Source organism: Mauremys reevesii, linkage group 5 (assembly GCF_016161935.1).
Source record: "Mauremys reevesii isolate NIE-2019 linkage group 5, ASM1616193v1, whole genome shotgun sequence".
Lineage (NCBI taxonomy): Eukaryota > Metazoa > Chordata > Testudines > Geoemydidae > Mauremys > Mauremys reevesii.
The window spans coordinates 9,901,047-9,923,301 of record NC_052627.1 but is presented as its reverse complement, the minus strand read 5'-3'; the positions used below and the strand labels follow the sequence as shown (position 1 = coordinate 9,923,301).

Genomic DNA, 22,255 nt, shown 5'->3' with positions numbered 1-22,255 from the left:
GGCGGGCACCCATAGATGCTCCGGTGGGTGCCATGGCGCCCGCAGGCACCACGTTGGGGACCACTGGATTAGAGCAAAAAAAGGCTTACATGCATATATCTGACCTCCTGATAATAAATACAAATAATAATACTTACCTCTTATAAAGCACCTTTCATCTGTAGATCCCAAAGAACTTTGTGGAGGTCAATATCAGTATCCCCATTTTTCAGTTGGGGAAACTGAGGCCCAGAAGGGTGACGTGACTTGCCCAAGGTTACCCAGCAGACTAGTAGTAGAGCAGGGACTAGAACCCAGGTCTCATGAGTCCTAGTCCAGTGCTGTATTTGCTATGCTACACTTAAAGAAGGCCCTTGCATCTCAGGTATCTCTTCCTCTGGGGACTGGGGTTTTATCTGCTTCCTTGCTGATACCGCCCCATCCTTGAACTCAGGGCCTCAGGTTTTTATCTACTTAACAGTGCTTTGTTCCATGTTCCCCATCTGAAGCCCCTCCCTCCCAACTCAGCTGTTGTGTCCAGGTTGGTCAAAGACAAAACTTCAAAGGCATTAACACTATTTTGTCAGTTAAGTACTGGTGGTTGGGTTTTCGAAGGCCTTTGCCAGCCTTTCTGCAGAGGGATGTGAGGGGAACGCCTGCAGGAAAGAACCTTTGAATCATCTAGCCAACAGCATAACAAAGATCGAATAAACAGGAACACATAATAGTCATAAAAATAATAGCCATATCTCCCACAATTTTCTTAATTTACTTGTATTTTGAATGCAACATTTCAAAATGTTTCAAACCAACCTAGCCTGTGTTTTCCCTTACTTAATTGATTTTTGGTTGACTGAGGCCTTGTCGATTCTAAAAATTTTTTGCTAACATACCTATAGCAGTATAATTATACCAGCAAACTCTTCTAGTGTAGATTCAGTTTATACTGGCATAAAAACACTTCTGCATAGCTTACTCCAGTTCCCCAAGATACATAAGCTATAGTGGCAAAAACACTTTGATATCAGTGTAAGTGCATCTATTCCTATACTTATGCCGGCATAGTTATGTTACTTAAAAAAAAAATCACACTCCTAACCAACATAGATATGCCAGTGTAAGTTTTCAGTGTAGACTAGGCCTTAGTGACACAGTGCATTTTGCTGCTGTCTTGCTGCTAGGAATGGTTTTCTTGGAGCAACTTTTTAATTTTCCCTTTGCAGTCGCGATGTAAATAAGCATATAACAAAAGTCACCTAGTAGTTTCACATGCTTTGGTCATTCCTGCTATTTTAAATGGAAAATTACATTTTTTTAAGGAAAGAGAGATTAAGAGCATCCTGACAAAGTAGTTCTTGGTCTTTCCCTGTACCCAGGTTTCCCTTAAGACTGCTTAGAGTGGGCCTTGAGTGACGAGGTTAAACTTAACTGAGGTTTGCTAAAAAATGCAGCCGAGTCCTCTGCTTGGAAGGGCACATAGATAAGAGAGCTGACTCCTTGCTTGGTACTGAACTGTAGGACTGGAAAGGACTCAAGAGGTCATCTAGTCCAATCCCCTGCACACATGGCAGGACTGAGTATTATCCACTTCCATCTCATTGCAAAGTTTTACAGTGTGCTGGAGACTTGTTAAGAATGGGATTCCCCTAAAATCTTATCCATAAGCATTTGGGCAAGGTAAACGTCTTGAAATACATTAGTTTAGCTTTTGGCGTGGTGTCATTGGTAATGCTTCCTACGGGCCCTGCAAGACTGCCCCTGCTGGGCGGCTGTCCCCACAGCAGGTAAAGGTCCCATGACTCATTCCTCATAGTTTACAAGCTAGCTCCCTTGTATCTTGGCTGACATTCTCATGCCCATTTCACGGTGAGTTGGCATGGCAGGCACAAGGACTGCCATCAGAGTGTTAGTGATATGCTTTGTAAAGTGTTTGGGGTTACCTAGAATGTGAAATGTGCTTGTATAACGTCAAAATGTCCAGTGCACCCAGATGAGGCTGGCTGGCTGTTCTGAATTACCATCAGCAGGTGAAGACACAGTGAATACAATGTGTAATAATGCCTTAGAAGAGGCTGAGCAGTCTAGTTCTCCCTCTCATTCCCCATATTCAGTAGGTCTCCGCAGGTGAAAACTGCTCTGTGTGAGAGCTTTATAGCTAGTTTTCCCTTTGAGTTTTAGTTTTACCCTCTTCTCACTATTTTTTATTTTTAATTGGGAGGTTTTTAATAATTCGTCTTCTCTAAACAGAAATGTTTCTTGCTCCATCCAGAGCATGACTTATTGATGACTTGTTGTTTCCTACCATTGGCAGAGTCAGGATGTGCCAAGAATTTATGGCCCTAATCCTAAGTCTCCAATATCTCTTACCAAGTGAGAGGTTGTAGCTTTGGCTTAGAGGATTTCGCAGAGTCTACCCACCTTTCCCTCTCCCCCATCCCTGTAGACACATGTTGATTGTGGATAAGTTCAGAGTTTGTGGGCCCAGATGATGCTCCTATATGCTAGGAACTGGCAGTTTCCCCAAGTCTTGCACAGGAGTTACCGGTTCTGGAAATGGTCAAATCCACTGAGGAAGCCTCATTTTCTTAGGCGCACAAGCTGCCATCTTTCTTGACTGCTGAACAAAGGTTAATGTGCCAAATCTAGATACCGTCAGACAGTGTGTTTCAGTCTTGATAGGTGAGATGCACTGAGGGCACTTGTGGGCCCTCTTGGTCCTGATCTGGAATTCTTCCAGACTGGAGTCCATGAATACCTGCCTAGAAATAGCTCTTTGGGTCTTGTTGCATAAATATTCCTGTCAGCTCTGACTTCTTGGTCTACTGGTCACCTCAACGTAGGTGTGAATGGGGACTAAATGACAAAAATATTGGGGTACCCACTGGATTTGAGAGCTTAAAAACTGCAATTTAGATATAAATATAATTTTTATATAAAAATGAAGATTGAATAATCCCTTTTGGATTTAAAACAAGGAGAGCTGGTCTCTGCTACAGCGCTGCAGCAATCAATGCAGCAGGGGTCGATTTAGTGGCTCTAGTGAAGACCCACTAAATCGATGGCAGAGTGGGAAGCTGACCATTATTCACACAGCTGGATTAGTATAACTTAGGTCGACTTACCCCGGTAGTGAAGACAAGCCCGGAGTCTTGCCCACTCTTACAGTATAGGGTTTGTTCGGTAAAGCATTCTGTTCTTCAGGCAGTATGCCATAAAAAGGCTGTTTTGAATTTTTAAATAACTTAAAATCTGTCCTTCCCCTACAGACAGTTGTATGTTTAATTAGCAATTAAGAGAGAATCTTCCAATCAAGCAGGTACAAAAACTGTGTATGCAAGAAGATAGGGAGAGAAAGAGACAAGTAAGGTTTTCTTTGATCATCTAGAATTATTTTATCAATAAATAAATAAATAGCAATTTAGCTTAATCAGTTTTGGGCAACATATACCATGAAAACTGCAGACACATTCAGTGCTTGACTCTTGCAGATCCATTCCAATATAGTGAACAGATTTTTTCAGTGGACTTAAATGGCTCCAAAATAAATGATCAGTTAGCCCTTGAGACCATGTTTGTAAATTCAAAATTTAATTTGAAACAAGTCTAATTAAAAATCCAATTTAAATACATATAAAGAGAATAATTGTTTTTATTTATTTTTCAAAATTAGGCCTGTATCTTCCTCTGTCACAAGCTCACACATGTGCCATTCAAACCCCTCTCTTACCGTGTCATAGCTTAATTAGCATGACATTGTGAAATCTTCACTACCTGGCTAACCTTGGCTTTGGAGACTTTCTAAGGTAGGATTATCTCCTTTAGTTCTTTATGAATTGTGTGTGGGAAGTTCTAATGTTCTTTTTAATTCTTTTTTAAAAGGGTCAGTATAAAAAAGCAGTTACCAGCCTACATCACTTAGCAGCTCTTCAGGGATCTCATTCTCAGCAGCAGATCACAGGACAAGGATCACTCCTAGAGAATCAGAGAGCACTTATCCAGTTAGCTACTTGCCACTTTGCCCTTGGAGAATACAGAGTAAGTACAGCATACCAGCCTCTCTTCTCCAGGTCTTCCCCTCCATCTGCCAGTCCTCCCTGGGGGCTCCAAGCTAGCCTGTTTCCAGCAGGAGATCAGACATGCCATCTGACGCCAGGAGGGCACTGCATCTCTGCCCACGCCCCCTGAATGCATGACAGAGCTGCCAAATGTGTATCATGTGAAATGTGTTCTATTTGGCAGCTGTGAACTTGAGTTTGAGTTATTTGTTAGATTAACCTTAATTTTGAATTACCTTCCTTTTTTAACAGTACGTTTGATAATTTCAGCCTTTGTCTCAGGATTCGTACTTTTATTGTTGACATACATGCTTCACCTTAGCTTCACCTTAGTTTTTAGCGCTGATCACATGGAGGTGATTACGGGTATGCCGGGGCGCGGGGAATGTCTGGGTGGTGGTGAAGGGGTTATTGGAAACAATCTTTTTGGAGTATGTTCATTTTAAAGAGTTGCCACCTGACAACTCAGCAGACTTGGAGAATCATATTATCTGGCGTGACCTCTTAATGCAATTTAGCTTTGGAATGTCTTTTATACCTTATTATTATTACTACAGTAGTGCATAGAGGTCACGGTCAATATGGGGCCAGGGCGCTATGTGGGGTACAAATGCACTATTATTCCATGTCCCAAAAACGTAGGCTTTGTCTACACTGGCACTTTGTCGGCAAAACTTTTGTCATCCAGCTGCTGCTCGTGGTGGGTGGACGTTTTTTGCTGGCAGGAGAGCTCTCAGGAGTGACTTGCTCAAGGTCACATGGCATTTCAGTGGTGAAGCGGTGAATAAAATCCAGGTCACCTGAGTCCCATCCTCCGCTCTCTCCACTGGCCATATTTCCTCCCCTACAGATAACTTTTTCATTAGAAATCCTTAGGTTTCTTTAAAATTGATTTATCTGATTATATCTCCTTCTTGTGCACTTTTATTTCTTAATAAATTAGGAGTAGGGTTTACAGCATTTCTGCAGTGCTATCAGATTGCAGTTTTGACTTTTGGGGAATAATTTCTCTAAACAGGGACGGAAAAAGCCTAATTTTTATTAAAAACTTCCAGCAACAGTGAAAACAATTTGAACTCTAAAAATAAATTCATTTTAAATGACCAACGGACTATTCTTGCACTGTTGAAATAAAAAACACTGTGAAAGAACCAAGCATCCACTGTTAAAGGGGGTAATTTCATCAATTCATAGTACATCTTTCTCCCTTTGTCCAGACAAATTAGATTACCTTGCCCACTAGTCCTTTATCTAATAGAATTTATAATCTATAATGATCTTCTCTGTTCCCATTTCTGCTGCCTACTGCAAGAGTTCTAATTCATTGTTCTGTTACTGATAAATCTGGATTTCATTTTAAATTTAGAATCTCGGGATTATTTATCTTTTATATTTTCTCTTGTAGTTGACATGTGAAAAAGTACTTGACCTCATGTGCTACATGGTACTTCCCATACAAGAAGGGGGTAAAACACAGGAGGAGCAGCCTAAAGTGAAGTCTAAATTCAGGAAAGGTATGGGGATTTTGGGGGTTTCACTTCCGAACAGCTGTCTAGAGATACCTTTTGGGTAGGGGAGGAATTGTGAGATTCTCAGTGACATAGATTGTAGTAAAATCCTTACACCCTCTGCTCTGGAAAATGTTGCAATATGTATATTGTATGTCAGTTTCAGTCACTTATATGTGCACTAAGTTTCAGAGTTTTCCTTATGTTGCACTGTAGCGTGAAATCTCTGATGTCAACAGGAGAACGTTGGTTTCACCCTGAGCCAGTATCGCCAGGACAAACCTGATTACAAAATACTCTAAGCATTTCATCCAGCTTAGTTTTAGGACTCACTTGTCTATATCCTAAAGAAAACAAACTGTGCATTATTACTGTGGAAAGGGATGGTATTCCTTATCCTTCTTTGTCTCTTGTAAATGCCTTGTCATCAACATCACTTTCCTGTGTAGCAGAATACACAATCATAGCACAAGAAAGAAGAAAAGAAGACAGGCTTTTTAATATTATTTTACATTTTAATCATTCTGATTGAGGCATGGGATTAGGTAATTGCAGGTTTGTGTCTCCTGTTTCCCATTCTGACTTTTTAATCAAAATGAGAGGGTTATGTGACATGCATAATTATGTAATATAATTGCTCTATTACAGGTTCTGATCTAAAACTTTGGCCATGTACCAGTAAAGCTATTATGCCATATTGCCTCCATTTATTGTTGGCTTGTTTTAAGGTAAGTTATTGTCAAAGCTCCATATTCTATGCACATTTTAGATTTAAATTATGCTACACTGTTCCTGAAATGATGTGGCACTGCTCCCTCCTTGTCCACCTCTAATACAGTGCCTTGGTAACAGTATCTTTTGTGCTACTCGTTTGGCAGTCAGAATGGATAGAGGTTTTGGCAGCTGGATTGGGGACCACTGAGGCTTTTTGTATTCAGGAAAACATGACGTGTGGTTTGTTAGTACCAGGGGACAGTTTGTGCACTTTGTATTGGGAGGGAACGAATATCCTCTTTCCCTCTCCCTATTTGGCATGGGCAGAAGTGACTAACTTAGGAAGAGAGGTTGAATTCCCCATTTCCTCATGTTAGCAACCCTTAACAACTAGCTGCCCTCTCATCCCAGTATCTTGCCTTACTTCAGCAACTATTAATAAGTGCGTAGTCTCTGCCACCACGGTTAGTTTTGGACACTGGGTGTAGTAATCTGTTGTGTTGTTACTGATTCATACAGTGTGAATCTTTTTTTTTTTTTTATAGCTGAGAGCTTTCACAGATAACAGGGATGATATGGCTTTGGGTCACGTGATCGTTTTGCTTCAGCATGAATGGCCAAGGGGGGAGAATTTGTTCCTGAAAGCCATCAACAAAATCTGTCAGCAGGGAAACTTCCAGTATGAGAATTTTTTCAACTATGTTACAAGTATCCTTTTTCCTATTAAAAAACTATCAGTGCAGCAAAAAACAATGCAGAGACCTCTGTTGTCTAAAACCTTCCATTGGGTTGTAGGAATAGTCACTTATGAAAATATTTATCTGCTTTTCCAAGAGACCAAATTCTGCATTTAATTATGCGCCATACAAACCTTTTGTAATCTATGGGAATGCATGAAGTGTAAATCAGAGTAGAATTGGCTATAAAATGGATGTGTGATTGCTGCTGGTACCTGGAAAATATACATCCCTACATTGCTGTCACTCTTCAGTTTTTATAAAATGGCAGTTGCTTGTGCTATTACAAATAAGTCTCCAAGCACTTCCATAACAATCAGGAGTTGCGCTGGGCCATTATGCTGGAGTTTTTCAGCTATGCTCCTGGGTGGGAGCAGCAAAGTGAAAGTATGTGGTATCCATGCTTCAGAGATCCAAAATCTTGTCACTTTCACTTTGCAGCTGTTTGCAGATGGTGGGTCATATTTTCAGAATTAGGTGTATGCACGTTCATACAAAGTATGTCTGATTTATGCACACAAATGTCAAATGCATATATGGTCAGCTAAGTGTATAATTAGACTGGTATCTAATTGCAGTAATTATTAAACAAGGTGGGTCTAATTGCAGCTGTGGCCCCCTAACTAAAATTCTGTTCTTGTGTGCAGCAACTGTGGGAGATGTGGGGAGCAAATTAGGGCAGTGATTTTCAGCCTCTGGTCTGTGGACCTCTGGGAATCCACAGACTATGTCTAAGATTTATGAATGAGTCATCACCTCCATTTGAAAATTTTTAGGGGTCCACAAATAAAAAAAAAGCTTGAAAACCACTGAATTAGAACATAGGAATTGAGAAGGAAGAAAAGGTAAATATGAAGAAGAAAAGACACAAAAAAACCAGAGAGAATGAGGTGGGGGGGAAAAGCTAAGACGATGGTTGTAAAAGGGCTAGTATGCACCAGTACAATGTAGTGTCACTTCCTCCTCAATCCTAGCCTGACTACATTTACTTTGATGCCATGTTGCACAGAAAAAAGAGAGCTTTTCTGTCTGTCTTGCACAGATGTGGTGATCCTGACTTGTGTGGGTGCACTGTACCTTAAAAATAGCTGTAAAATATTTCAGTGCCTTTAGTAGCATGGTAAGTGTGTTAAACCAGTGGTTCTCAACTAGGGGTATGCATATCCCTGGAGGTACATCAACTCATCTTTATTTGCCTAGGTTTACAACAGGCAACATAAAAAGCACTAGCGATATCAGTACAAACTAAAATTTCATACAAACAATGACTTGTTTATACTGCTCTACATACTGTACACTGAAATGTAAGTATAATATTTATATTCCAGTTGATTTATTTTATAATTATATGGTAAAAATGAGGAAGTAAGCAGTTTTTCAGGAATAGTGTGCAATGTCACTTTTGTATTTTTATGTCTGATTTTGTAAACAAGTAGTTTTTAAGTGAGGTGTAACTTGGGGGTACACAAGACAAATCAGACTCCTGAAAGGGGTGCAGTAGTCTGGAAAGGTTGAGAACCACTATGTTAAACTACCATAGGGGGGAGGGATAGCTCAGTGGTTTGAGCATTGGCCTGCTAAACCCAGGGTTGTGAGCTCAATCCTTGAGGAGGCCACTTAGGGATCTGGGGCAAAAATTGGTCCTGCTAGTGAAGGCTGGACTCAATGACCTTTCAAAGTCCCTTCCAGTTCTAGGAGATTGGTATATCTCCAGTTATTACCTATTTCTTAATACAAGAACTAGGGGTCACCAAATGAAATTAATAGGCAGCAGGTTTAAAACAAATAAAAGGAAGTTCTTCTTCACGCAGCGCACAGTCAACTTGTGGAACTCCTTACCTGAGGAGGTTGTGAAGGCTAGGACTATAACAATGTTTAAAAGGGGACTGGATAAATTCATGGTGGCTAAGTCCATAAATGGCTATTAGCCAGGATGGGTAAGAATGGTGTCCCTAGCCTCTGTTCGTCAGAGGATGGAGATGGATGGCAGGAGAGAGATCACTTGATCATTGCCTGTTAGGTTCACTCCCTCAGGGGCACCTGGCATTGGCCACTGTCAGTAGACAGATACTGGGCTAGATGGACCTTTGGTCTGACCCGGTACGGCCTTTCTTATGTTCTTATGTTCAATGTTTTGTTTGTGTATCAAAGAACTGTGTGTTACAGATAACTTTGCCTTATCTCTGGCTGGTCTTTCAGCAGGTATAGTGTTGGTTCAACCTTCATTTTTTTTGGTGAGATTGCTTTATGAAGATCTGTGTTTTATCATTTTCCCCCCCTATCAAGTCCTGAACCTTTTCTACAGATATTGATATGCTGGAGGAATTTGCCTATTTAAGAACACAAGAAGGAGGGAAGATTCATCTGGAGTTGCTGCCAAATCAAGGAATGTTAATCAAGTAAGGGGAAGAAATATTTGTTGTCTGTTTCAAATGATCTGAAATGCATTTTGGTTGTTTGTTTGATTTATATGAGCCTATGGCTAGTATGTTTGTGATACAGTATTTCTAACATTTAGGAGGTCAAACAAGACCATAGGTTTGTGTCTCCTCCACCAAATTCAGGGCTTTTTGGTGCATTTCATCTTTAAGCTTGTCTAACTGCATTTTTTGAATTGTGTTGCACTGGAATAACTGGTATTGACTGGGTACTGTATTACTTTTTCATTCTGAAACATGCACAGTAACGGTATTCTTAACTATTTAGGCATTAGGTAGAATATGTTAAGAACTATAATTATAATTATTAAGGGGAAGCTCCCTTTTATACAGTTATGAAAGCTCGCATGGAGCTATGTATGAAATTACACTAGAGTAAACTTAATTAAACCTCTGCCTGGAGCCAATGGGTTTTCATCTCATCTGAGCTCACAAGCTAAGCAGAATCAGGCTTGCTTATTACAAGTTGCTGCAGGAAATCATTTTGGTAAGTCGGTAGGAAGCAGACTTCCCTTTGAGTCAGACTAGACCAGTGCCCTCAGCAAGGTCTTGGAGGCAAAAGTGCCTTTGAAGATCTAGAAGATTGGTTATAAAGAGCCACTGACATTTTTACAAATGTTAAGGTGTTAAACCTTGTGTCCTGGCCAAGTTCCAATGTTTTTAACAATATTCTAGCTACTAATATTCCCACTACTTACGGGCTAAGGTTTTCAAAAACAGGAGCTTACAGTTAGATTCTTAAGTCCATATTTAGGTTCCTCAGTACATCTGGCCTGACCTTCAAAAGTGCTGTGCATCCACTAGCTTCCATTGAAGTCATTGAAGCTGTGGGTGCTTAGAACGTACAAAAACTCTGACCAAACTCTCTCTGTGTATGCGCAATGTGCCCAGCTATTTGATGGTGTCATCATCAGCCAGGTGGAGAACTGGTAGGCTGCCATCAAAATAGGTCAGTGGGCCCTCGTCAAGGATATGCGACATAGTCTGAAATTGACCCAGCTGCATCGCAGGGCATTATTAAAAAAAAAAAAAAAACATTTAAAGAGATTTAGGTGTTTAAATAAGCATTTAGGAGCCTAACTTTATGCTTCAGATTTTGCAAACCTTGGCCCTGACAGTTTTCACTCCTCTTCCTAAATTATTATGTAATAAGTTTATTATTTAACAGGATATCTGTGGTGCTGATCCATGGTTCTAAAGCTAATCAAAAGTGATGACCTTTCTGATGCTGACAGTCTGGAGAGCAGTGCCAAACATGGTACTATAAGTGAGAGACCATCCTGCTTTACAGATATATAGGGAATTAGAAAATGTAACACTGAAGACCTAGGCTACCTGGGAACTTCCTGAGCATTGCCTCATGTTAATTACAATAGCTTAATACCATTTTGTTGTACCTTCTGCCTTTTTTTATTGCGTAACCATTATGCTCAGTGTTCTAACTGCACCAGCCAGGAGATAGGAGACAAGCATTGTCTATTGCAAGAGAGAGAATCTTCCTAGTTGGCCTCCTGTCCAGGTAGTATGTTGCCTCCTGTATCATGGAAGCAAACAGGTACAGATGCCCAATTCCTTTTACCCCACTAATCCTTCCTATTTCTGGATCTTGACCACTCCCCACTCTGATATGTTTGGGCTGCACCTTTCTTCCAGGAGGCAGAGGCTACAGAATTTTGCCACATCCCCAGCAGTTCTGTGCTAAATTGTTTATCACCAGCCAGCAGAACAACATCAGCTCAGCTCTCCTGTCGTACCCCTGTAGAGCTTGGCAGTAATCCAGGCAGTAGTAAGTGGTTTGTATTCATCCCAGCTGTCCTTTCATCTGACTCAATGGTTTCAAGAAAAGTCTCTACGGAAGCTCTGCATCTTTGGTTCTTGGCAATTTTGGCAGTAAGGTGACCTCTTCTATATAAGGACATCAAGAAGTATCCCAAACGCTACTTTCTTACAAGCTGGCAGTTTTAGTTGGTGTGACTTGGTTAATTGTTTCTTTGCCTTACATTTAGTTTTCCCTAGATGCTGCAGTCTAGCCTACCCTCCGAATTGGTTCCCAAAGGGAATCCAGAGTTCCACCTTTTCTACCAGCATTTTGCCCAGAACCTTCCACTTCCCTTCTGAGGAAATTTATATTCCTCCATGTCATGGGCTTGCCTGAGCCAGTGGAGCATCTCACAAACTTACCTTGTCTTACAGAAGTCATGTTAATACTCAGTTGAGGATGATCTTCCTGGGCCCGGCAATCCACAAAGTAAACAAAACAGTTTCATTGACTGACAAAAGGTGCAGTCAGTCAGGTGCTAACCAGGCCAGGTTTCTTGGGTTAAAATGGGGAGATTCTTCTCCTCTCCCAGCTTCACCCAGAACTGGCCCCTGGAAGAAGCAACCATGGTGTACCAAGCATTTGCTGCTCCTTGCTGTGCCCTGCAGCTGATGGTGCGTGGCCTCTCTAGGCAGCTCCTGGAGGACTAAACGCCATGCTCTCCCTCTCCCAGCCCCCTCCCCCAATGACACATTGGGGTGCCCCAATGTGGTGGGTCTCCAGCAGGGAGCAGAAAATGCCAGGTACACCCTGTCACTCTCCTCCTGAGCCCAGGAATTCAGGAAAACAGGCTACTGTTTATGTACTTCAAAGGCTGCAGTGACGGCAGGGTAGCTTGGAAGACCTCACTGGCCATAAAGGATTATAGCGGTGGGTTTATAATTTAGGCTGGTAAAATTCATATGTTTGTCACATTCCACTCCAGCCCATAGAGGAGACAAGATGGGGTAGGGGTGCGGAGGCGTATGCCTCTCTCATCTGTGATGCAGCCCCCTGGTGGTTTTTACATACATTCCTTTACTTCTGTCACTGGATTATCTGCAGTGACATCTGAGTTCAACCATTCAGTTGAATGGAGCTTGAAGCTCCACTGTAGGTAAACCGTCCTTCAGAGTTATACTGTTTGCTACGTCTATCAAGCCTAATGGTGACCGGTTAGGACAGGAGGAAATGAGACTGTATGACAAGGAAAGAATTACTAACTTTAGGCTTCTATTTTTCAAAATCTTGTCCTGAGAATAATGCAATATAAATGGCAGTTAATTGCCTAGCAGGTGGTTTTTGCACCTTGACTTGAAAGTTGATTATTTGTTTTTTCTTTACTCCTCAAACATATTTCTGAGAAAAATCTCATTCCTTAGTTATAACTTTATTCAGATTTCTACACTTAATTCTAGAGTTTATCCAAACATTCCATCTTGACCTTGTGGTTTTTATATTTCACTTACCAAATTTGAAAGAACGAATTACAAGATCCTCAGAGTTTTCTTTTATTGTATTGGCTGTTCACTAGTCAGTATGTTAATACTCTCAAACTGTCACAAGCCAGGGAAATACTTCTAATTTAATATCGGATACCAAGAATCAAGTTTCTAAATCTGGAATATCTCACAATTTAACAGGTTTTTGATTGGGTATATCAGCTGTCATTTGCCATCCAATATTAAAAACAAACAAACAAAGTCCCTCTTGTTAAAGTATGTCACTTTCATGGTGGTACTTCGCAGTTTGGTAGAACTACAGGCATGTATAGAAATCATTACTATTTGTGTTTAAAAAATATTATGTAAAGACACAACCGCAGCTGCAGTCTTCTGATGATGTACCTTAGGCAGCCAGATTGCAAAATTTGGTATGCCCCTTAATGTGTATCACTGTGTGCATGCATTTAGCCCTGATTATCGCTCTTGTAAGCAGCAGTGAAGTAACAGGCAAAGAGAACAAGTTTCCAGTCCTGCCCTGCACAAAATACTGGACCAGATTTTCAGCAGTGCTCAGCACCCAGCAGCTCCCATTGTCCTGATATAATTTCTCACTGTTCTCGATGTCTCCTTTAAAATCTGGCCCCAGTTGTGGGTACTGAGCACTTTTGAAACTCTGTCCCACTAGATTAACTAACCTTTGTGAACCATTTATTTCAGGCCATGGTGGTCTAATTTTGCTGCAACTCAGTAGAAAAGTAACCCCCCCCCGCTTCTCCCTCTCTCTTCCTTTGAATTATTTGATTCATTTAATTATTACTTTTTGCATAGCTCTCCATCCCCCTGCATTAGTAAATAATAGATACTGGCTAGAATGTTCACACTTGCAAGCCTGAAGATAGGCACTTATGTCCATATTTAGGCACCTAATAGTGAGTGGCCTGGCTTTCAAAGGTGCTGAGTAACTTCAGCTCCTAGGAAGGCTAAGGCAGATGATGGATGCCCAACATTGCCACAAATCAACCCATTTACTTAGGTGCCTGAATATGGATTTGGGTACCATTTTCAGGTACTCAAGTTGGAAAATTTTGACCACTATCTCTAAACCAAATTTCTCAAGTCTGGTCAGGCGGGACATTGAATTTGCTTTTGGTAGCCATCTTGAGCTTTGGATTCTCTGCTGTAGATTACACACATGCTGTGGACGTGTGACCTGTCAGAGAGGGTATGAACTACCTTTCATCTAGAACAGCCTGTGGTAGTTGGTCCATAGCCCAGAGGACCAAGACTTTACAAGAGACTGCCCCACACCCCAGGCCAGAGTGTTTTCTTGGTGTGTGAGCCCATATCACAAGGGAGAAGGTTTAAAAAGGTATATGAGTCAGGGGCAAAATGCCTAATGAAGAAATGATTATTTGCCATTCCATGTGAAATTCATGGGGCTGGCGTTTGGGCACCAACATTAGCATCATGAGCTGCTGTGCCAATCTCTAATACCTTGGTTTTCTGTTTTAATTTGGAATGACGAATGAAAGGCGATCCATGTACTAATTGCAAGATCCTTACGTAACACATTCATGCTGTAATGTACAGAACTTCACTGTTCACAAGACGGCCATCTGGCTTGGGCTCAGCACGAGTTCCCTTAGGTCAAAGTTCTAAATCGCTGGACTCAGCTGAGGTGTCTCTCGCCACTGCTGCTAAGGTACTTGGCGGCCTCCTGTGCTCCTGTAATGAATTCCTTTCTGACTGCAGTCAGTGAAAAACTCTTGGGGACAGTGACATTTCTTTGCAATGTGTCTCTGGATGGCTTCTGCCCCTCACAATATCCTTTGTCCTGGTGTATATTTCGACTGCCACTGAGGCACAGACTTGCAATGGTGTCCAGGTTGATGTCCCCAGGGCTCGTGCCACCTTCACCTGCTCTCCTTCAAGCATCTTTTGGAGGCCCCTCTGCACTGTTATCACTCCCAGGGCTTGGAGGTCCCTTTCTGCAACACCTTTATTCTCCTGTCCTTTCCCTGACTGACAGTCTACCCTTCTCCCAGGAGCACTGAGGCAGGACCAATACGTCTGGCTGCATGCAGGGGCTAGAACCATCCTTTCTGGAATTCTTCAGCGTTTTCTGCCTCCACCCCCTATGCAGACAGCAAACTACAGCTCCCCATCCTGCTTCCTCCTTATGGACCTTCATTTATCTGCCCACAGGCTGCCTTTTGTGGAGCTTTATGCCATGTTGCTCCTTATCCACCAGAGCATCTCTTGACATCAAGCTTGGGCATTGTAACTATTGCTTGATACATTGAGTTTCTTGCTCAGCACTATTCTGGATATTTTTGACTCCTTCCCATGTCTTTCAGGTGGCAAAGAAAACCAGTAACTTAACATATTGTTATGAGTGTGGTCATGCATGCCTGGAGTCTTCTGCTTGAGAAAGGAAATAAACTGGCTGAACTGTCAGATGTGCTCACAGATTTAACTATAAGTTCTCAGTTCCTGAGAAGAGCTCTTCAGAGCCCTATTCTGATCATTCTTCTAACTCCGCTACAAAGCTCACACAAAAAGTCTCCAAAGAGTCCACGTCAAGATGCCATTGCAGGCACTGAGACTGTTGGCGTCTCTCTGGAGGGCACAGATCTGACAGGAGAGGTTGTGTAGCTCCCATTCCACTGCACCAAAGTCTGCAAGTTAAGATTGTGTCTGATGCCATTCTGCACCAAGACTTCGGCATCCTTGTTGCCTCCATGCACCCAACAAGTGGTGCATGACAGAATCCTCATTACGCAAGGCGTTACTCCAACCAAAGTGTTGAGATTAGTCTGTTTTTTTTTTTAAAAAGGGCTTTGTTCTCTGTAGCTGTGCAGTTTGATCTGGCCACCTCTCTGACTCTTTGATTGTCAAGTTAGGTTCTGGTTCCCCAGCCCTGCTGTCTTGAACTTGCTGCCTTCAAGTTGATTGCACAGAAGGCTTCTCTTAAAGTTTCACCTTGTTTGGCTAACAGTTACCAAAGTTTACTCGCAGGATTGTTACTTTTTCAAACTGGTGCATACAGACATATCACCTTCTACACGCTCCCTTCAGCAAGTCATGGAGTTTAACAAGAACCTGAAGCTCTTCTTTCTGAGTGCAGGTTTCCGTAATGTTGGCCTTCTGGCATCCAAATGGCACGAGGAGTTGGGTTTCTGTGCTCGATTATCATAATCCTCTCCTTGCTGAGATAAATCCACACAAGCTCTAGGGAGAGAGGATGTGTGGCGTTCCCATGTAGTTGGATTGCCTAAAGCCTGACTCCTGGAGAGGATGAAGGGCTTGGGCATTGGGAAAGGGCACACTTTTTGGACAGTGAATGCTCTTTAGTGGCCTAGCTAAGTTTCTCCTCAAGAACTTAAGAGCGTTAGAAGAATAGCTAACTCCGTCATCATCAGCACTGCAACTCTGGAGCCAGCCTTGCTCATGCCCTAGACTGAAGATGCCAATGCATTTGGCTGAAAAGTGGCTAATAGCAAAGGAGGCATTACAGGAATTCATCTGAAGTTGATGCAGTCTAGTAAGTCTCTGCCATCTGTGACAGACATGAGTTTGTGACTCACTGTGTTTTTACATAAGCAAGCAGGGAGGAACAAGATGTTTTTTATTCAGAAGCCCTGTCAGTGGGGAGTTGGACAGTGCCCACAAGTCATTGCTGGCTGCCCTGCAGGAAAGGAAATATACTGTTGCCAACAGGTTTGACCAGCTTGTAGGAGTCCCTCTGCTGGAAGTAATGGATCAGTCAATAGGACTGTGGATCCCTCGATAATCTTGCTATGCCATTTCAGTTGCATGAGGAAGGGCATGTATGCAGCCTTAGTGGGCAGTACTCGTCTTGATGGTTCCAAGCTCATAGCACTGCGAAGGTGCTTGCATCTAAAAGCATGGCCCTACAGAGGAAATGTGTCACACCAGAGTAGTCACCTTTTGTTCAGTTCAGGAGGGACTCTGTGCATTTCTTCTCTTGCATCCCCTCCCATTGAAGTCCAGTGTGTAATGGAATGTTCATTAACTAAGCTGCGGAAAGCTCCCGGTGAGACACTTGATACCTGTGAGTTCGTTACATGTAGTAGCCCCACCGGCGGTGACTTTAGCCCACAGAGTGAGGGAACTTGGAGGCCATTGTGCCCGATGCAGTTCTTCAAAGAGCAGCTGATGCCAGCATTCTGAATTCCTTGCAGAGCTGGTGACAGTGTTCTGTCTTAGGCTTTACTGGGGCAGGCTGATGGATTGGCTTTCTCCACAAACTCTGCCAAAGCTCCATAGACTTTTTCCTGGAGAATGCTAAAACCAACTATTTTTAGTTTACACCAATTCAGTACGTACTGGGAAAGAATTGTGTCTCTGACTGCATCTCATTGCTACAGCCTGGCAGGTCTACTGGTGTTCTACTGCAGGCCACAAGCTCTGCTCTGTGTCCATTCAAGAGATGTGCAAAGCAGCCCCGTGGTGCTTTCGGCACGTTTTCTGAACAACGTTGCTTCCATTCAGCCTCAGGCCAAAGGGGATTTTGCTTCTCAAGTTTATACAAACACTGCCTGACATCACGGGCCCCCAAACCCTCTTCTCTGTGACTGTTTCCTTCTGTTTGGGGCAGTATCTTATCTCTCCATATACCAGGATAAGGTTTGCGTTGCTCTTGCTATTAAAGGTATGTTCAGCACACAGCATATTGCCATTTTGGTTGCACTGTTTTTTCTTCTGAGTCTTCTTTGCAGCTTTTTTTGGTCTCTAAGAATGGGGCTTTGCTTTGCTGGGTATCTCTGGTAAACCTGTAACTGTTGGTCTCTGCAGATCTACCTCAGCAGATTACTGCTCCCTAATGGCTCGACATTCTCTTGCTTGGCATTGCTAATGTATACATTTAAAGAATGTCCATCTATTGTGGAGTAATTTTGCTTCCTGCCCAAAAGGAATAGATTACTGGCACAGCCTGAATTCCTCACTGGGAGGGAGGAGGGTGCAAAGCTCTCTCTTGGATGTCCTACCACATAGAACATTGAGCTAAGGGAGCTCCTGTCATTGCCATGTGAACAAGCAAATGCCTACGGGTGGTAATTTGCTGAGATGTGTATCTGCAGAGAAGAGAGATTACAGGTAAGTAATGACGTGTGCTTAGTTCTCCATTGCATAAAGGTAAATTGTCTGATACTCCCCATTGTACTGCTTAAAAACAGAGTGGAAATCTGGATCAACAGCTCGTCGCTCTTCTTGCTACAGCATCCTCTCTCTTCCCATTCAGCTTTCCAAAATGGTCTCCTGCTGCTCTTCACTAAAATCACTGTGTTATGGGTGCTGAGGAAAACATCCCGGAAAGCACTGCTGTACATTGGATTGTATTTCCACCCACTTGTGGCATGACAAGCCCTGGAATGGTCTATTGTGGGTGTGTTAGAGTGATGGGGAGAGGCGGCTAAGGCCTTGTTGCCGCCTATTACTTTAGCTGGACAGTTGGTCGCACTGTGATCTCCCTCCAGTTCTCTTCTGTATCTTTCTGGAGAGTTGTTGTGCAGCATGGGGGAGCCAGTATGGTTGTTTGAATGCTGCTGTTTGCTGTTTTTTAAAGGACTTCTAGCCCTCCCATGGGGTTACTGCAGCAGGAGTTCATACCTGTACTACAGCCCAGCATACAGACTGCTGACAGGTACCAAGCGGAAAAACCCTGCTCACGGTGTGCTGTGTTTTGTCAACATGTTTTTACTGCCCATGGTTTTCAGCTCTTTGTTATTCAGTACTTTTATTCATGACTTTTTTTTTCTTTTTTCCATTTGTGCCTACGTTCTTTGGGAAACCATGTTGTACAACATGAACATTTATTTTTTTCCATAAGTTGCCAAATGTGTGTATGTTCTTCAATTTAATAATCACTACCAAGTTCAAACAAAAATACAGGGATTCTGATCAGATGATATGGAAGTCCAGTCAACTTATTAAAATGCTTCTCAAGACTTTACTACTACCCCCATTGGATCCACTTGTAATAACTTTTCCTCAACCAAATTGGTTGCAGTTGAGAATTTTCTTTAATGCATACCTTGCTGTTAAGTCAGAAACACTGGCTTCTGCCACATGCTGCTAGTAATATTCAGTATTACAAGCTTTGTATTGATATTTTGTGTTCCTGATGGCTGATTGACACTGAAAACTTACACTGGTGTAGCTTCATCTCTTAGGGGTGTGAAAAATCCACGCTCCTAAGAGATGTAGTGAAGCCAACTTAATGCCTGCTGTAGACAGCACTAGGTCAATGGAAGAATTCTTCTGTCAACCTAGCTCCCATTGACCTAGCCCTGTCTACATGGGGCATTAGGTCAGTATAACTGCGTTGCCCAGGAGTATGGATTCTTCACACCGCTGAGCGACGTACTTATACCGATATAGGTCTGTAGTGTAGCCCTGGCCTTAGATGAGAGCAGAGTGTACAGCCCACAGCTGTTACCTATGCTTGTGAGAAACTGAGGTAGAGAGACTGAAAAGCAGGATTGTCCCATAAGCTGAATGTACAGAGCTCTATTTTCAGCACTGCTTGTTAGCATGTTAGTGCCTGGCTCCCATTAGCATTAAAAGTCCTAACAAGATACCCATCTTAAAATCATTTCCCACTATGTTAAGAGTTGATGTCTGGATATTAGTTCCCTTTAAGTTGTGCTCTAACAGAGCCATGTGGCATGTGCTAGTTCTGTGTAAAGTATTAAAATAGACTTGGTTTTTAATTTCTTTAAGGGCCGGGGAAGTTTTCTCTTCGCTTTGAGAGGGAGCGATTTGTTGATACAAATATTCAGTGCAGGAGATAAAATACTTAAATAGCTGGTTTTGGTTTAGGACAGTGCTTCAGTGGGGGTTTAATTTCTGGATCGTTCCTTTTGGCTGATCCCTCCCCCAGTTCCGGGTATGTATGGTTTGCTTCCTCTTTCCACCCTCGCTGTAATTGGAGTTGCTCCTAGTTCCTCCCCACTCCCTGAACTCCAGCAATTCACTGATTCTCCCACCAGGACTCTTCCCCCAGAGCCCATTTGTGCTGAGGTATTTGCTAAACAGCAACTCCCTCCTCCTCTTTCCTGAGCAGGGACTAAAGCGACAAGGTCAGGGACTCTGTATCCAGTCCAGGCCCCCTGCCAGGCTAAAAGCCCAGTGAGAGTAAAGCTTGGAATCCCAGCGTTCAAGTGTTACAGAACCGTGCTCTGCCGGCAGCAGTTCAGGACGTTGGGGCTCTGAAGTTGTGGAATGGAAGTGGGTGTTGAGGGGCTGAAGCAAAAACAGACCTTAGAATGGCAGTCTGATATCACATGACCTGCTCCGGCTAGAACCACTTGGTTGCAGCCATACCAGAACCATTGTGCTTTTTCCAAGTACGAGTCTTGGACTTGTGATCAAAAGAAACCTTTGATCCTTGCCTGGAAGCTGATGGCTCTGACCTCAGTCTGATACTAGACATAAGGCACTCGCTGCCTCTGGGGTTAGTGTAAGTGTCTGATCAGCTGCCCCAGGCTTGTACATACAGTTCTGCACCCACCCACCGAGCTTCCCCACTAGCAGTAGTGAAGTGAAACAGACAAGAGCCCAGTAAGCTTCATGCTGCTGTTCTTGAGAAGCCCAGGGCAGGTCCAATTCCCTGCTCCTGCTGGAGAGGGAACTCAAACTTTTGTTAATCTCTCTTGCATCTTTGCCCCCCAGCTGCAGAGACAGTGATCAGAATGGGGAAGTGTTGTTGGTAGAGATTTCCTTCCCCATGCAGGACAAGCACGGGTGGTGGTGGTGGGGCATAGAACAGTGCGTGGACATGTCTGCTATCTAAAACAAGTGACATTTGATGATTTAAGCATTAGACTAAAGGCATTTAAAGATCCCAAAACTGTTTAAAATTCAAGTAAGCAAATGAACACTTGAAAGTATAGAGAACACATTAATTCTTCCCAGATTAATTCAGATCTGGAAGGTAGATGTTGCACTTTATTTCAAGAAGTGCTCTGTGTACAAAGGCCTCATCTACTGCTCAGAGTAATTCTCCTCTGTCATCTTTTGTTTCCTTGATGACTTCAGGCATCACACAGTAACCCGGGGAATAACTAAAGGGGTGAAAGAGGATTTCCGCTTGGCTATGGAGCGCCAAGTCTCACGCTGCGGGGAGAATCTGATGGTGGTGTTACACAGATTCTGCATTAATGAGAAGATACTGTTACTTCAGACACTGACCTGAGTGGAGTGGACAGTGAAGCAGGGTGTCTTGCTGAGAAAGCGAAGAGGGCTGTATTATATACTCCAAACACAACATTGCTGTTGCAATGGGACTGTTCTAAGCTAATCACATTCATGATGTTATAGGACTCAGTCCTAGTTGCGTGTCCTAGAGTACATGTAAACTAAAGTTCATACTTAAACTCATTTTCTCTGTTTGTTAGATCAAACAAATATTTTTATAAATAAATAAATTTGAAAGTTCTTCTTTTGTGAAGTAATGTTTGTGTAGCTTCCATAGCTATTCTAGAGTCATGGTGCGAGAATTGCAGCTAAGTTCATTTGGAAAGAAGCACTTTTTTTTTAAAGGGAAGTAGGATGGGCAGGGCTGGAAGTGACGGTCACCCCATCACATTTTGTTTATGCCATTGATGTTCAATCTAAATTATTTAGTCTGTCCATCTTCCTGCTGGGGCTGAATGCGGTTCCCATTGACTACAATGCAGTGTTGCTTTGAAAGAAGGTTAAAGGCCTTGAAGTAAATCTAATTACTGTGGATAAAACGATGTCATTGCTCTGGTGTCATCTACATGGTCCATATAAAGTCAGTTTGTAATGGCTTGAAATGTGTCAGACACACAACCATAACCCAGAGTATCTATATCAGTTCCCTTTATGAAAGATGCTCCAAATTATCAGAACTGTCTTAAAACTGTCCAGGTGTTGAGGGCTATCCGGTATGTGGCTCTGTTTATTGAGGGTAGATCAGCAGCACTCTGCGCACTGACACAGAATACTGTACACAGAGACAGGCAGACAACACAGCTCAGGCAGGTTACTATGTTTTGGCTAAACAGTAAGATACTGTCCCTTAGTCACCAGAATGTCTTCATGCCAGTTTCCCTGGAAATGTAAACTGAACACATGAGCCCTTTTTAATAATGAATCCCACCAGAAATGGCATCAGCTCTGGGGAGTCCAGCTTCAATTTCTTACGCCCCAGAAGAGACCGTCACGAACCCAATCAGATTTTCCAGAATATCCTTTTCCGGTACAGTAAATACGATATGACGACCCAGATTGATGTTGCAACCAGGTTCTGAGCCAAGTGCTCCCCATGGGACTGACTGTCCTTCATCTTCCACTTAAAAGGGAAATAGTTCTCAAATACTTCATGCCCAACATAGACCAGGATCGAGTTCATTCCTTAAAATAAACACAGACAAAGAAAACAAGTCTATACTCCATTGCATTGTAAGAGCAAGCTGCAGCAGCAGGGGCTGGCAGAGCATTTATGGGAAAGAGAATCAGGAAATCCTACGCATTAATGTTGTTTGTCTTGTAACTTGCCATGTGGCCTTGAATAAGTCACTTTACCCCTC

The 22,255-nt window shown here is 42.6% G+C and overlaps 2 protein-coding genes across 12 annotated transcripts in view; one reads left to right on the top strand and one right to left on the bottom strand.

Annotated features, from left to right (window-relative positions):
* INTS10 (integrator complex subunit 10) overlaps window positions 1–21,137 on the top strand; it is a 46,833-nt gene extending 25,696 nt beyond the window's left edge. For 3 of the 8 annotated variants that reach the window (XM_039541795.1, XM_039541794.1, XM_039541793.1), the window contains exons 12-18: window positions 3,859–4,014; window positions 5,440–5,548; window positions 6,191–6,270; window positions 6,802–6,964; window positions 9,299–9,392; window positions 18,265–18,342; window positions 20,739–21,137. In XM_039541795.1, coding sequence (XP_039397729.1) covers window positions 3,859–4,014; window positions 5,440–5,548; window positions 6,191–6,270; window positions 6,802–6,964; window positions 9,299–9,392; window positions 18,265–18,342; window positions 20,739–20,895 — 837 coding nt within the window. In that variant the 3' untranslated portion in view covers window positions 20,896–21,137. Of the gene's footprint in view, window positions 1–3,858; window positions 4,015–5,439; window positions 5,549–6,190; window positions 6,271–6,801; window positions 6,965–9,298; window positions 9,393–10,599; window positions 11,267–17,875; window positions 18,241–18,264; window positions 18,343–20,738 lie in introns of those variants that run through there. The other 5 variants (XM_039541799.1, XM_039541798.1, XM_039541797.1 and 2 more) reach the window with 3 other exon arrangements.
* Window positions 20,535–22,255, bottom strand: part of HGSNAT (heparan-alpha-glucosaminide N-acetyltransferase) — a 30,212-nt gene continuing 28,491 nt past the window's right edge. For all 4 annotated transcript variants that reach the window (XM_039541802.1, XM_039541804.1, XM_039541803.1 and 1 more), the window contains one exon: window positions 20,535–22,079. In XM_039541802.1, coding sequence (XP_039397736.1) covers window positions 21,898–22,079 — 182 coding nt within the window. In that variant the 3' untranslated portion in view covers window positions 20,535–21,897. The remainder of the gene's footprint in view (window positions 22,080–22,255) is intronic.